The following is a 16,326-nucleotide window of genomic DNA, read 5'->3' as shown; positions in this document are numbered from 1 at the left end:
GTGTGCCATCTCAGGGGGTCCCCATATACCGCCCTCACTAGTCTGACACTGTTTTTAGGTAAAATTGTTCCAGATCTTTAGAATAATTTACATGAGCTGGAAACCTTGAGATTGGCACATTGATTTCAGCTTTTGCTGATTGTGTGTATTTAGTAGAGACAGTGTCCCAGGTAGAACCTGAGACAGATTCATGCAATACTGAATTTTAGTCTAATCCCTGTTTTAGTAAAGAAAGTGTTGTTTATTTCTGTCTCTGTCTCAGTTTGTGACTCACTGGATCTCTCTCGGACCACCGGTCATTACACTTTCATGTCAGTTTTACTCTTCACAGTCAGAAATAAACCGCTATGTTCTCCTTTGTGGCAAAATCACTTTTCTAATGGCAGCTTTAGCTTAGGTAAGCTGATTTCCTCCACCAGAGACATGGAGCTCAGACTGAAGCTTTTAGCATCCTCCTCTGTGGCTCCATCTAAAGCTAGCCGTGCACATGAAATAACTGTCGGCAGAAGGTTCATTGGTTTGGCAGACCGTTACCTCTCCCAACTTCCCCATACAAATGAGTGCTCGGCTCAGCCAAGCGTTTGTGTTTCCAATAGGGACAGAAAAGACAAATGCTGCCAGACTCCTCTGGCAGAGGCTTATTGCCCCTGAAAACAAAATGATCGGCCATTGAAATTCCAACTCCCTGATCCTTCTCTCCTTCTCTAAGGTCAATTTGGGAGGCCCCCATACACATCAGATGATCGGCATCATTCTGGCCTGCCTGAATCAGTGGGTTTGGCTGACTTTATGCCAGAAAACATACAACTATATAAACATTCCGAAAAGATGCTGAAGTGAATTCATGTAAATGCAGACTTCAGATAGAAAACATTCAGTTACTGGTTTGTATATCCCCTCTCTACTAAATTTAAAAAAGCCTGAAGCACAAACTGACTGTTGAAACCAATGCCAGGCACTCGGTGCACCCTTGGTGTGGCCAAACAGTTCAGTGCACCTTTCTGCCTACTTGTTTCCATCTCTCACTTCCCTCCCCGACTTGTGGAAAGCCAGTGCTGCCAATCAAGGAACATGGGGGCGGAAATAAATGCAAAACAAGTAACGAGAAAGGTGCACTGAACTGTTTGGCTGCATCAAGGGTGCACCAAGCAGCCAACCAAGCAGTCATTTTTTGCAGAGTGATTGAGTTATATAATAGACACTCCATCTTTAAAAAGTCTTCCTGCCTTCTAAATGCAATTTTATACTCTAATCTAATATTTGCCAACTCTCTCAGAGGTTTCCGGCAAAGTAAAGACCTCCCGCACCCCCAAAAGAGTTGACAAATTTGGACAGAAGTATGAAGAAGCCTCCATAGAACTCCCAGAAAGAGTTTTTTTGATCATGGTGCCAAAATCATCTGAGATCAGTAAGAGTCAAGACGTCCAGGCGTACATTCCGGAGGTGAAAAAATGGTCATGAAAGGGGTATTGCTAAAGTGTAACCTTGAAAATGCAAATATGTTGTGGGCACTGCCACGTATGCCAAGAGAACATTATTGAAACAGTTCACAGATGGGCCAACAGATTAATGAAACGGATGAAAGATCTAGGATATAACACAGGGAAACGCAGATTATTAGTAATGCTTTAATGTTGGCACAGCAAATCAAATACTAAGACTCAATAAAGATGAGGACAGGTATGGAGGTATTACCGATACGTTAACAATCTAAACTGAAAATTACATAAAAGAAAAATTTCTTAACTCTGCCTCTAGGGAAGAATAGCGATGCGATATGGTGCTATATCATACAAAGTGCCCAACTGCTGATACTTGTTTTTAGGACAGATTGGTGTAAACCAATATGGCCACTATTACTAACCTGTATAGCTTGCTACTCAATCTCACTAAACTCCACTGATGGCAAAGATTCCTAGTTTTTCAATGACATATCCACCAGACCTGTAGAAAGGACCACCATTAGAAATATCGGAGCCCCATAAGGTCAAATATCCAAGGCTTCCTGGACTTTTGTCCACATTTGCTGTGCTCCTTCTTGCACCCAATAATTTACATTTGATGTGCATGTGAGGGAGGTTGTTGGAGGATAAAATCATCTTTATGTATGAAGATTCAGATAGTTCATGCACTTCTACATGCAATGTCTCTATGCTTGCAAATTATTGCTTTACTCTTAAAAGGTGGGAAGCAGCCATCAGTGACTCTTAGCTGGTGGATGGTATCTATGGGTGACCTTTAGGAGTTGGATGTCAGCCATCAGTGACTTTTAGGAGGTGGGAGGCAACCATTAGTGACTCTTAGGAGGTAGGTGGTTCCCATCAGTTACTCTTAGAAGGGGGTGGAAGCCATCAGTGACTTTTAGGAGGTGGGTGATAGTCATTAGTGACTCTTAGCAGTTGCGTGACAGCCATCAGTGACGCTTAAGGTAGGTGCAGATGCTCATAGTTACGGTCTAAGTACAATCTGTCAAAACAATGGATCGCACTCGGACCAATGTTATTCAGTGAGGCAATGCACATGTCCAATTTTGTCCTCGGAAAGAGTGGTCCAAGGAAAAATATTGCTGCATGCATGCTTTGCCTGAAATAATGGAATTGCACTTGCCCATTCATGACTATGTGTGGATAACATCTGATTTTCATGAACAGACTGAATGGAGAAACATTTTTCCACCTCCGAGGAAATCGGATGAAACTCTGATGAAACTCTCATCACACTCTGATGAAACTCTGATCAGCACAATCTGACCAATTTTCTCGAATGGAGAACATAGTTGTCAGCACCTGCCCTTTAGAGTTGGGTGTCAACCATCAGTGACTCTTAGGAGGTGGGAGGTGACAAAAAAATAAAATGCTGTTGTTAGTAGGAGGGACACGTAGCATTTGGCACACCTTGCACTTAGGAACCTATCTGGTCCACACTGCAGTACTAAGCCAATGTCATCACCAACTTAGATGAATGCAATAATACAGAACTGTACAGGATGGTTTTACTTGAGATCTTCTGACTGTTCCTTGTTCTCTTGATGAATGAAGGTCCTAGAGGTATATTTTACAGCAATCAGAATTTATCACATATTCTAGAAATAATCCCATAACATGATATGATAATAATATCACTGCTCTAATTGCTTAGATCACTAAGGAGGTTAAGTAATAATGCCTTTGCTACCCTAGATATCATGGGATACTAACATTAACCAATTTAATACACCAATCTACCATAATTACTTTCAAAACAACAGATTTGCTAGACTAAAAGCTGATAAAGGATTTTCATTTTAATTACTTCACTCATTTTCAGAACACCCTTTCCCCCTTCCTGATACACAGTTTGCTCTTGATCCAAGTGTCACATTTTTTTCTTATGGGAGTTTCTCTCCCAGTAATACAGGCTGAATGTGAGTTATGTGTGTATCAAGAGTGCTGATGTTTTCAAAAGGTAATATTACAGTTTCTATCCTGAACTTAATTTCCTCATCATGTGCTTTCCTACTTTTCTATAGACAGTTTGATTTGCCTTTACAGTGCTTTCCCTGCTCCCTGCTGCTATTTCTAACACTGAGAGAAGGGAGAGCAGAAACAGCCATCAGCACCAAGAGCAGGACCTGTGACAGATGAGTAATCTTTATGCAGATCACTCAGCTCGATGAAGGATTAACAGCGTCAAAATGCTAAGACATTTTACAGCGTCAAAATGCTAAGACATTTTAATTGAAGATTATTATGAATGTCCCTAACTTTGTATTTAGGAACAAACAAGCAAGGTGTAAATGATCTTCACTACCTTACACGACTGAGGTTAAAACCATTAATTCCTTCACCCATGAGAACTACCTAAGTGAAAAAAGTATTACATATTTTGATTAAGTCTTAAGCCATATCGCATTACCAAAAACATTCAGTATCGCATATGGCTGTCCTATTTAAAGGGATTGTCCACTTTTGACAGGCAAAGGTTTACATCTATTAGTTTCTCTGTCCATTTTTTGTAAAACTTTGTCTTGAACTTGGGTTTGATCTTCTTCAGCTACTGGATGATAGAAAATGTAGACAATATTAAATAGTTTAGAGCCTTCGAAAATTCCTTGTTTGCTTTGGCAACTGGTGCACTTGTTACGTAGGAACTTTGCACGGTAGCGATCAGAAAGACTGTAACACACTGCAGGTCGCTCAGATGCTGCAAAACATAATCCGTCACTTCCAGTTTACTGACGACAGATATGATCCCCTAGGAATCTGCTAAACCGTGGAGTAAAGAAAGCTAGAAAGGAATCATCAGGTGCAAAAACCACTAACGAAAAAAAACAAAACTATGTAGACTACAAACGTATTATTAAACAAGATGTCTCATCAAGACAAATTGAAGATGATCTATAGCGGCCACTACAGGACAAATGTAGTATTACATGCTGACCAATCAATAGAAGTGATGACCAAGTAAGTATAGGAAGGTGCAAGATCCACCAAAGTGAGAGCTGCTCTTTATAAGTCAAATAAAAATGGGACGTCATGGTAAGATAAAAAATAATGCCCAGTGGTTATTACTAGGAATATTTAATCAAAACCAGGTACCAGGAAGGACCCCAGGATGGAGGTCATTATAGCATGATGGGACAGAGGATGGAGGTCAATATACCAGTAAGGGGACATTGTTATAGGATAGGGGGCATTATACCAGGAAGAAGCCCATTACAAGGGACATTATTCCAGGATGGGAGACATTGATACACAAAGAGGCCAGGATGAGGGACATTATTACAGTAAGAAGCCCAGTATAGGAGACATTATACAATAAAGGGGCCCATGATGGGGGACATTATACCAGGAAGTAGGACATTATACCAGGAAGGGGCACAGGATGGGGAAATTATAACAGGAAGAGGACCAGGACAAGCAATATTATAACATGAAGGGGCCAGGATGGGGAACATTATTACAGAAAGGGGTCAGGATGGGGGACATTATTAAAGAAAGGTGCCCAGGATGGAGAACATTATTACAGTGTAACATCACTGCCTGCATCCCTGCATGGCTTCCCATTCACCACCATGCAGGGACATCGATGTACTCACCACTCCAGGCCATGCAGTGTGTTCCTTTTTCTCTGTTTGCTGTGTGCAGTGCGGTCCTTGTCGTCTGCTTGTTGTGCATGTTTCCTGGCTGCATGCTTAGGGCCCCCGTGCATGCACTTCCTGATCTTTAAACAGTGCGTGCACTTCCTGATTCTTAAACAGTACGTACATTCCTAATATGTCCCCAGCCTATTTCTGCGAGGCACTTGGCATTTAAGGCACCTCCACCTGTTGGGAGGTGCCTGAGCAACATTCTCTTTCTGTATGTTTGTGTAACTACTGAGTTGCCAGGTCCTGTCCTGTTTCTGTCTCTGAACCTGTTTCCTGCCACCTTGGGGGCTGAATACCCAGGCTTGAACCCTGTATATTTACCTGTATTTGATCTTTCCTGTTCCTGCCACCCTGGGGTCTGAATACTTAGTCCTGAACCCTGAATCTGTACCAGTATCTGATACTTGCCTGTTCCTGTCACCCTAGGGGCTGAATACCAGGACTGATCCCTGAACATGTACCTTTGTCTGTCCTTGTCTAAATTAGGACCTATCCCTGAACCTGTTTATATCTATGTCTGGATCTTTTCCTAAATTCCCTGTGTCTGAATCTGCACCTATCTCTTAAACCTGCAGTGTCGGAACCAGTATCTATCTCTTAAGCCAGCAGTGTCTGAACCTGTACCTATATCTAAAACCTACAGTGTCTGAACCTGTACCTATCTCTAAAACCTGCAGTGTCTGAACCAGTACCTATCTCTAATATGTTACTTTTGTGCAACATTAGTTATTTGTGTGTTCACTTGCTACTTCACTGTAAGTACCTTGTGTGAATCTGGCTCCATCTGTCTAGTGTGTACCTGTCCTTATGATTGTCCTGTGTGAACCTGACCCAGTTTGTTATATGTGAACCTGCTCCTGTTTGTCCTGTGGGCTTCCTGCCTGTCCGCACCTGCGGTTCCCTGCCTTTCCGCACCTGCGGCTCCCCTTCCTGTCAGCACCTACGGTTTCCTGCCTGTCCGTACCTGCGGTCCAGTACACCCTTGCCAGATACCTAGTTCTTCCTGAAGCTGTTCTTGTCACCCTTGGGGCTGAATACACAGGCCAGAGCCCTCCTGAAGCTGTTCCTGTCCATCCAGTCTGAACTGGGCCCTACCTGTTCCTGTATTCCAGTCGTACCTGCCAGTGACCCAGTTCTTCCTATAGCTGTTCCTGCCTGTCCAGTCTGAACAGGGTCCTACACCTGCCTGTCTATATATCAGCTGTGTCTGCCAGTACCTGGCTGCCAGTATACCAGCCATGGCTGCCTGTACCCGCCTGTCTCTGAGTCAGCCATGCCAGTCAGTATACTTCCTTGAGGGTCAGCTGCCATGTATCCGAGGTCTACCCTGGAGTAGCACCTGGACTCGCCCCCCCCCCCCGAGCTCTCACTGGATCGCAGCACCGTCAGTTGCTGTACATTCGAGGTCAGTCTCGGTGTGGCACTTAGTCACGCCCCTCCAGGTTCCCCTCGGTCCACGGCACGGTGGGACCACAATCCACGCTCACGCTTAACAGTCCGAGTACGAATGTAACATACAGGAAGGGGCCAGGACGGCAGACATTATTACAGGAAGGAGCCAAGGACGGGGGACATTATTACAGAAAGAGGCCATGATGGGGGACATTATTACAAGAAGGGGCAAGGACAGGGGACATTATTATATGAAGGTGCCACGATGGTGACATTAACAAATGGAGGGTGAACACGTATGACTTCATATGATCTAGAACGCTACAACGGCCCCTACATCTCATCAACATGGAGGTGGGGCCCAAGTCCAAATTTTACACAGTGGCCCATGGAACTTTAGTTACGCCACTGGCTGCCAGTGTTCAGTTTTATTCCCCAGACCAAGTTTTCAACATAGAATCGTCAAAAATAGGGCTTCTACTGGACTACTTAGTCTGAAATATCTAATGGATATGACCCTATTAAATGCATTAACACCATTTTCTCAATTACTTTTCATAAATATTGGTGCCTGATGTTACAGCAAAAACTATCATTAATTGTAACTCACACCTTGTTAAGCACTGCACATCCATTCCCTAGATTTCTATGTGACAGGTCCAAAAGTGTTTCTAGTGAGATAGATGAGTGTAGCACGACTGCATTACTATGCATTTATCCGGATATGTCTCTGCATTGCACACATACATTATAGTGCTGATGTTCTCTGTTGTACCATTAGGCACCTAAAGACCCCATAATTGGAGGTACTGCTACCTCACCTATCCCTGCAATATCTGTAGCTACAGCATTGGATAGATAGTTATGTAGATAAATAGATACAGTGGGGAAAATAAGTATTTGATACACTGCCGATTTTGCAAGTTTTCCCACCTACAAAGAATGGAGAGGTCTGTAATTTTTGTCGTAGGTCACTTCAACTGTGAGAGACAGAGTCTAAAATAAAAATTAGAAAATCACATAGTATGATTTTTAAATACTTAAATTGCATTTTATTGCATGAAATAAGTATTTGATCACCTACTAACCAGTAAGAATTCTGGCTCTAACAGACCTGTTCATTTTTCTTTAAAAAGCCCTCCTACTCTGCACACATTAGCTGTATTAATTGCACCTGTTTGAACTTGTTACCTGTATAAAAGACACCTGTCCACACACTCAATCAGTCACACTCCAACCTCTCCACCATGACCAAGACCAAAGACCTGTCTTAGGACACCAGGGACAAAATTGTAGATAGGCAGCAGCTTGGTGAAAAGGCAACAACTGTTGGCACAATTATTAGAAAATGGAAGAAACACAAGATGACTGTCAATTTTCCTCAGTCTGGGGCTCCATCCAAGATCTTGCCTCGTGGGGTAAGGATTATTCTGAGAAAGGTCAGGAATAAGCCCAGAACTACATGGGAGGACCTGGTAAATGACCTGAAGAAAGCTGGGACCACAGTCTCAAACATTACCATAAGTAACACACTACTCTGTCATGGATTAAAATCCTGCAGGGCACACAAGGTCCCCCTGCTCACTCCAGAACATGTCCAGGCCCGTTTGAAGTTCACCAATGACAATCTGGATGATCCAAAGGAGGCATGGGAGAAGGTCATGTGGTCAGATGAGAACAAAATAGAACTTTTTGGTATCAGCTCCACTAGCCGTGCTTGTAGGAAGAAGAAGGATGAGTACAATCCCAAGAACACCGTCCCAACCGTGAAGCATGGTGGGGTAAATATCATACTTTGGGAGTGCTTTTCTGCACAGGGGACAGGACAGGGTCATGTATCGCGAGATTTTGGCCAACAACCTCCTTCCCTCAGTAAGAGCATTGAAGATGGGTCGTGGGTGAGTCTTCCAGCATGAAAATGGCACAAAACACACAGCCAGGGCAACTAAGGAGTGGCTCCGTCAGAAGCATTTCAAGGTCCTGCAGTGGTCTAGCCAGTCTCCAGACCTGAACACAACAGAAAATCTTTGGAGGAAGCTGAAACTCAATGTTGCCCAGTGACAGCCCCGAAACCTGAAAGATCTGGAGAAGATCTGTAAGGAGGAGGGGGTAAAATCCCTGCTGCAGTGTGTGCAAACCTGGTCAAGAACTACAGGAAACGTCTGACCTCTGTAATTACAAACAAAGGTTTCTGTACCAAATATTAAGTTCTGTTTTTCTATTGTATCAAATACTTATTTCATGCAATAAAATGCAATTTAATTATATAAAAATCATACAATTTGATTTTCTGGATTTTTTTTTAAGATTCTGTCTTTCACAGGTGAAGTGTATCTACGATAAAAATTACAGATCTCTCCATTCTTTGTAGGTGGGAAAACTTGCAAAATCGGCAAAATATTTATTTTCCCCACTGTATGAGATAGATGAAAGTTATGATATTGATATAAATTAGACGGACCATTAGATACTAGATAGATGATTGCTATATAAATAGATATATGTTAAATATACGATAGATATGAGATCTATAGATAATAAGATAGATATGAAATAAGACGGACAGACACATAGCTAGAAAGATTGACAAGTAGACAGATTGATATATTACATACATAGATGAGATAGAGGGAAATTATTAAGAAGAATGGATAGACAGAGAGTAATATATATTTTATATATCCGATATCGCACAGACGAGTGCAGGCTGATCCGTTTCGGCACTGCCATACATTACTCCATGCATCATGGTGTTTACTTAAACTGTTCCGCAGCCTACAGATAAAATATCATGTGATAGTTGCCATGCCGACAATTCAATTTGTGCTGGCACCGAAGACAAATAATTTCATAGAAATCTCATAGAACATACTGTAACTTCCGTGCACGCATCAATAGAGCGTCTGAACAATTCACTGCTCTCTGGATATATTACGTTTTCTTTTTCCGTGTCTCCAAAATGCCTCTAACTCCATGCAAGGAGATGTCACCGAGATGATCCCATTATCAGGCATGGATGGTATCCGATCCTTGTCCGATGGGTACAAAGTAGCTCTGTTCTCGAATTCACACAGCAAAAAAGGGCAACATTATTTACCAGGTCACATACAGTAGCTCTGGGTTTTACAAATGTTAGACAAAAGTGAGTTCTGTACTTATCTTGTCCTGTTTTGGGGCAGCACATATATCAAAGGTTGTGCGCTGTCAGGATTTTCCAGCGCCGGGAGCGAGCGGTTACGTGATTTGCAAATTTCTGGCCACATTCAGACTAGACATGTCCGGCCTCGCTCAATTCACTTGTATTGAGTGAGGCCACGCAGTCTAGTCAGCAGGTGACCACATGTATGTAAATCAAATACTTGTGGTCACACGCCAGCTCCTCGCCAGCACACAAAGTGACTGCAGACTTGAACCCCAAACATGGACATCTTTAAGGACTCTAGAACTAAAATGCCATATTTTTAAGGACTGTCGATAATTTTTGAAGTGTTTGGCAACCCCTGTAGCTTCTACGTTTTGGCAACACCGTTGTTCCCATCAAATCTTCCAGGATTGCTGATGGAGAACCCGAACCCAGTCTCTTAGTAAAGTATATTCACTTTACAACCTTAAAATATGTTTATGACTACCCTGAGATCAAAAGTGTGCGTTAAAGGTTTTGCCTGGATTGATTAAAAATAATAAACGGTGGCACACTCATCTTCCACCATTTTTACGGATGTTTCTTTGATGATGCACTCTTCTAACAGAAGACTGCTGCAGCCAATCACATGCTGCAGTGGTGCTGTGACCAAATGGGATATTCTGCACTGGATCCAGGGGGACAATGGAAGGCATCTGTTTATTATTTTTAATCAATTCGTGGCTAAAATATATATATATTTTACTGTCTGAGAATTCCGTTAATTCCAGCAAATTTTTCCTTTTGCACTTTGATTTTTTCTTCCAAGACCTGGAACTTTTTTATCTTTCCATCTATATAGCTATACGAGGGCTTTCATTTTTTGGCATGAGTTGTAGTTTTGAGCAATTTACCACAGAATGTAATGGAAAACAGGGGAAAAAAAATCCAAGTGTGACAAAATGGTGAAAAAATACAATTCCATCATGTTTTTTTGGGTTTTGCTTTTACAGAATTCATTGTGCAGTGAAAGTAACTTTGAAACATAATTCTACATGTTAGTGCGATTAAGGAGATACCAAATTTGTAACTTTTTTTTTATTTAAGTGGTAAAAAAAATTCTGAATTTGATAAGTTTTTTATTGCATTCTATTTATTTTGGTTTACAACATTTACCATATGGGCTAATTATTTATTTTTAAGCGGGGTTAAGGCAGGTAATTTGAATTTCCATAATATTTTTTATATTGTATTTTTAAAAACATTTTTATATTAAACTTTATGTTTTAGTCTTCTTAGTGTCTGTCTGGGCCTCAAAAGAAGTACAAAGATGGTGGCAATATGGAGACTTCAGCTTCCCATCGGCTGACATTACTACCAATTGACACCCCAAAAGTGAAGTGGAAATGATGAATGGGTGTTGGAACAGAGCGACATTGTGATCACACACCTTAAATTTCGTTATATTTAAGGGTTAACAGCAGCGATTGGCGCTATGAGAGAGCCACTGTCAAACATCTCTGTGGCTTATCTCTTTGAGTACAAAAGGATCGTCAGTTCAAAATCGGACATATCGGATCCTAATCACCTCTGACATTATCTGTCCGGGGACCACATACATATTAGACTGTTGGCCGAACTCAACGATATCGGGTGGTTCAGCGGACATTAGTCTAATGTGTAAGGGGGCTTTATTGATGATTGTCTACATACACATCTCCATATGGTCAGCATTGAATCTCTTCCAATGGAGGCATGGAGCACCGAGATAAGTGATGGTTAAAATATATTCAAGATTTACCTATCGGTAGTAATCTCCACTCATGGACACCATCCAATGTCATATTTTGAACTCTCAGATGATTGATAATGATTATACATGTATCCTGATGTAGAAGGAAAATGTCCTAAAAAGTTAGGTGTCACCAGCATGTTTCCGAGTACTTTGGCTGCCTACATCCTAGAATGGATTCACTCCGGCTATGCCAAGATATGAACAAATATCCTCTGCTCTATCTGCTGGTAGATCTGTTCTAGTAAAGTCATATCTATTTCCTATAAGTATCCTGTGGTGTGGAACAGGTCGTAGTGTTCATCAAGAGCGAGGCAGTAACCATAAGGGGTGGAGAGGTTGCAGTCACCTCAGAGTCCTGAGCTTATTAGAAATTAGTTGTCTTATTGTTAAGCAAAGCTAATAACCCTCCATTGAGTGTAGATCGGATTCTCCATTTTGGTTTCTCTCCGGGAGATCTCACTGAATCTGAAAGAATACAACCAATTCCTTCTAGTGACCAGTGAGGGTCTTGGCCACTTACCCCTACCAAGAATAGCCATAACATGTCTAAGTAATTTATTTAAAAGGATGCAAATCCTATAGAGAATAGCTTTCTGGAGACAGAAAATAGTTATCTATGTTCGACAAATAAAAAATTACCAAAAACTTGTTTCCAGAATTTCATGGGCCAGAAATCCAACTGATACACAATAATCCTAATTCTAAAAATACAGGATTAAAATGATCTGTAATGTCAGGAGAAAGATTTATATAAGGGAAACTGAGAAGATTTGGAATAGTATGTTCATAGAGTCTAAGAAAACTCTGATATTTTGGCAGGAAAGGTTTAGCATCTAGTGGGTATGGGGCATCTCAACTCTAGCTTGATAGATGATGTTGGGGAAGAAAAGGATCGGGCATGTTGAATTTCAATGTTCGATCCAATACACATTCTGGGACACAACTGCCATCATAATCATTATTTAAAGGGAACTTGTCACCAGCTTTTCCCAATATAAAGTACGGCCAGCACTTTTAAGCTCTCTTTTACAGCATTCTAGAATGCTGTATATAAGTCCCCTTTCCCCTATCCAAGGCACAATGAAGATTTTTTATTATACTTACAGATGGCACGGTTTGGTCTGATGGGCAACTCTGATCTTCATCCGGTGCCTCTTCTCTTCCTACGATCAACTTCCCCCTTGCCTGCTTCTTGCGGATGGTGGGTCCTACGTCATTCACACAGCGTCCCCCAATCGCTCTCATGCACAGGCGTACTTCTCTCTGCTGTGAAAAGGGCAGAGCAAAGTACTGTAGTGCGCAGGCACCGGTTTAACCTATGGGTCATTGGCGCTCTCTGACCTTTCCCGGCACATGCGCATTACAGTACTTAGCTCTGTCCTCGGCACAGCAAGAGAGAAGTGTGCCTGTGATGGAGCACAACTGGGAAACACTGTATGGATTACGTAAGACTCGTCATCCATATGAAGCATCGAAGGAGGACAGCGATCGCAAGAAGAGAGGAGGCACCAGATCAACACCAGAGACGACCATGGGACCGGACCGCGCCATCTGTGAGTATAATAAAAGGTGTTTTGGGTGCCTTGCATAGGGTTTGGGGACATACATACAACATACCAAAATGCTGTAAAAGATGGCTTAAAGGTGTTGACCGAACTTTATTTTGGGAAAACCTGGTGACAAGTTCCTTTAAAATATTCCCCATAAATACACAATTAAAGCTCAATACCAAAGCAATGAAAAAGATACAGTTATCCAATCTTCTCTATGTAATCAATAGATAGGTCTTTGTACACTACGTCTATGGACACTTTTATGTTAATAATGACTGTAATTTATACCAAATCATAGCAGCAATCACCGAGATAAGTCTTCATGAACCACATTTCCAAGACAGACCTCTTGAAGGACTCTTTCCACCATATTAAGCGATGTCAACAGTAAGTTACAAAAACAATAGATTAATAGTACCCACGGTCAGGGTTGGAGGGGCCCACCAGAGAACTGGAGACTCCTCTGGTGGGCCCTGGCTTCTCCTTTAGGAGAGTTCATAGTGCAAACCTTGCAGCTGCTATGGGGCTCTTGAGTGGGGGAGAAAGGTGGTGGGCCCTCAGAATCAAACCCTCTGGTGGGCCCAATGTTCTTCAGTCTGACACTGCTCACGCTGGTCTACTGAGTGTCCCATTGGCTCAATAATCAATGGACCATTCTGGTATCTTTTAAAAGAAGATGTATGGGAGGCAAAGTGGCACATAAGGAGCAACCCAGTTTGGAATCCAACTGCTCCAAAATTTATGGAATAAACTAGGGCCAAAAACAAGTCTGATACTCTATAGATGAGCCTGAACCTTAGCCTTTGGATAACAGAGAGGACTTATCGAATATGTATTCTCTTGCAAAGTGTCTCAGATGCAATTCCTACATTCTTCTTATAGCATTATAGGATCTGACTGTAAGCCTCATTCAGACACCCCTAATTTTTCAAGTGGGCAAAATCCGATCGGAGTCAGTGCATCAGTTTTTACCATCAGTGTTTCATCAATGATTTTCACGTATGAAAAAAGTAAACAAATGACAAAGCTTCTCCTATCCATTGCAACATTAACAACGGACAGCGCACGGATTATACAAGGACACCATCCATGTGCTGTCTGTCTAATGGATCCTTAGACTTGTATGGATAATTTTGGTCCATGATATGTATGAGTGATTTTTTATTTTATGGATTTTCTGTCCAGAAGAAAAAACATGGACATATGAACCGCTCCATAGACTTTAATGAGTGCGTATTCTATCTGTGAAAAACGGACATTTGAATGAGGCCTAAAGTTGCATTCAGATTGTCTGCTAATTAAATATGGCTTGTAAACTCTGTTTTTCTCCTTCATGTGAGGTTGGGTTCAGATGAGCGTACATTTCATTCATAAAAAAAGGAGACTTTTTCATCCGTATGGTGCTCCCTCCGTATGTCATCCGTATATCTTTTTCTTACATCTATAGAACATCCGCTTTAACCATCAACAATGTAAAAAGTAATAAAAGGCCAAATACAGTTTTCTACTTTAATATTTGCAATGGATACATAAAAAATAGATGGTGTCCATAAGGCGTCCATTTTTTATGCATTCATGGCATTTAATAGTTGAGTCTGATCCAAAAATCGGATCGGATCAGAACATGCGGCAATTTTTTTTTTACATGTGGACCATCAGTCTGTAGACATTGATGTGAACTATCCCCGTGACTTGCATTGATCCATGTGCTATCTGTTTGGCATACGGACAACACACAGACATAAAATACGCTCATCTGAACGATCCCTTTGGAGCAGAAAAACTTAATTAAAACTGAGAATGGACGGTCACATGACAGACACTGGCGGCACTCAACTGATCCTATTGACCTATAACGGGGTATGTCCGGAAAATAGCTCTGTCTACTTTGCTAATTATTTTTTTCCATCAATTGTCTCGAAATTTGCAATGGGGATCCAACACAGATGTGAATACAGCTTTACATAAAATGTCACCTGTTGATGCTGAATCCAAAAAACCTAAATGGATAATGAAATAAACTAAAATAACTGATGACGACTGATACATCTGAGTCTAACGATGAAGAATAGGATCCATTTATTGATATCAGTTAATACGTAACAATTTTCTCATCCTGGAGAAATGACAATACAATATACAAAAGAAAATATTAGAAAGTTCTATAACAGATAAAGCTACAGTTGTATATGTGTCTGGAAAACATATTAAGTCATTTTATTTTCCCTTTTCCCTTTTTATGACTATAACTGATGTTTTCCCTGCTTGGCTGAAACTATATTTAGACAAACCTGATCTTGGAGTTGTTTAGTCTCCGAATACAGCCATATATGACAAATGTATCTAGAACAATCACTGGCCTCCACAATGTAACCACTAAAAAAAAAGCCTCTGATTTTTCAATATAATGCAGTTTAGGAACAAATGACCAATGCATCTCTCTCTGTACACAGGCTTGGAGAACAGGTGGTTCCAACTTTATATATAAAAACCTTGCAAACAATCCTTGCCGTACAATAGGAAAAAACAACAATACAATAAAGCCCAATCTGAACTTAGGAAACTTTGCAATAGTTGCCAGACTAGAAGTCTGAGATTTGAAGTTGATCACTAATATACTAAATGCAATGATGAATCAAAAACAATCGAAACGTCACATGAAGAAAAGGACAAAACAGCAGAACATCGTATTTACTAAACATTCCCCACAGTATATAAACGTTCTATAAAGAAATAAAGGCCACTTATACCTGTATAGTAGGGTTCTCCAGTACATCCAAGTGGATCTCCTGTGAGGCTGAGGGGGTCTTGGACATGTTATTTTGGACCATTGGAAAAGAAGGAAGAAAAAATAAAGTAAACAGTAAAAAAAAAAAAAAAAAACTAATAGAGGTTGAATTCTGCACCAGGCACAAGCTTCTCCTACATCCAAGCAGCCTGGTCTTGTTATATTGCCTGATATGGTATCATGGTAGAAGGAGGATCAGTCCCAGGATGGCAGCTGCTTGCTACTCTTTCCAGATGCACTTCACTCTCTGTGACTTGTATGTGTAGCAAGAAGAGCTCACAGCTGAGCCACCTCCCAGGCAGGCTGGAGACATAGAAGAGGAGGAGGAGGAGGAAGAGGAGTGCTTCTCCTGCCTGAGCATTATACACAGCACTGAGCTGAGACATGCTCCAAGATGGGGACACCCATGCCTTCATCCAAACTCTATCCCTATATATAAACTCTATCCCTATCCCTATAGCCCTGCATTCAGCCCTCCCTATCCTTGCTCACCACTCTGCTGCAATGTATCCATGACTCATGTGGCCTGGTACATAGCAGAAATACAAT

The 16,326-nt window shown here is 41.3% G+C and overlaps 1 protein-coding gene across 2 annotated transcripts in view; it reads right to left on the bottom strand.

Annotated features, from left to right (window-relative positions):
- Window positions 1-16,124, bottom strand: part of CACNB2 (calcium voltage-gated channel auxiliary subunit beta 2) — a 433,018-nt gene extending 416,894 nt beyond the window's left edge. The window contains exon 1 of one of the 2 annotated variants that reach the window (XM_073677469.1): window positions 15,740-16,124. In XM_073677469.1, the coding sequence (XP_073533570.1) occupies window positions 15,740-15,820 (81 nt within the window). In that variant the 5' untranslated portion in view covers window positions 15,821-16,124. The remainder of the gene's footprint in view (window positions 1-15,739) is intronic. The other variant, XM_073677471.1, reaches the window with a different exon arrangement.
- Between the last annotated feature and the right edge of the window lie 202 nt (window positions 16,125-16,326).

This window comes from Phyllobates terribilis, unplaced genomic scaffold, assembly GCF_046119375.1.
Source record: "Phyllobates terribilis strain yellow unplaced genomic scaffold, ASM4611937v1 Scaffold_4__5_contigs__length_816908805, whole genome shotgun sequence".
NCBI lineage: Eukaryota > Metazoa > Chordata > Amphibia > Anura > Dendrobatidae > Phyllobates > Phyllobates terribilis.
This window is presented reverse-complemented; position numbering and strand designations above follow the sequence as displayed.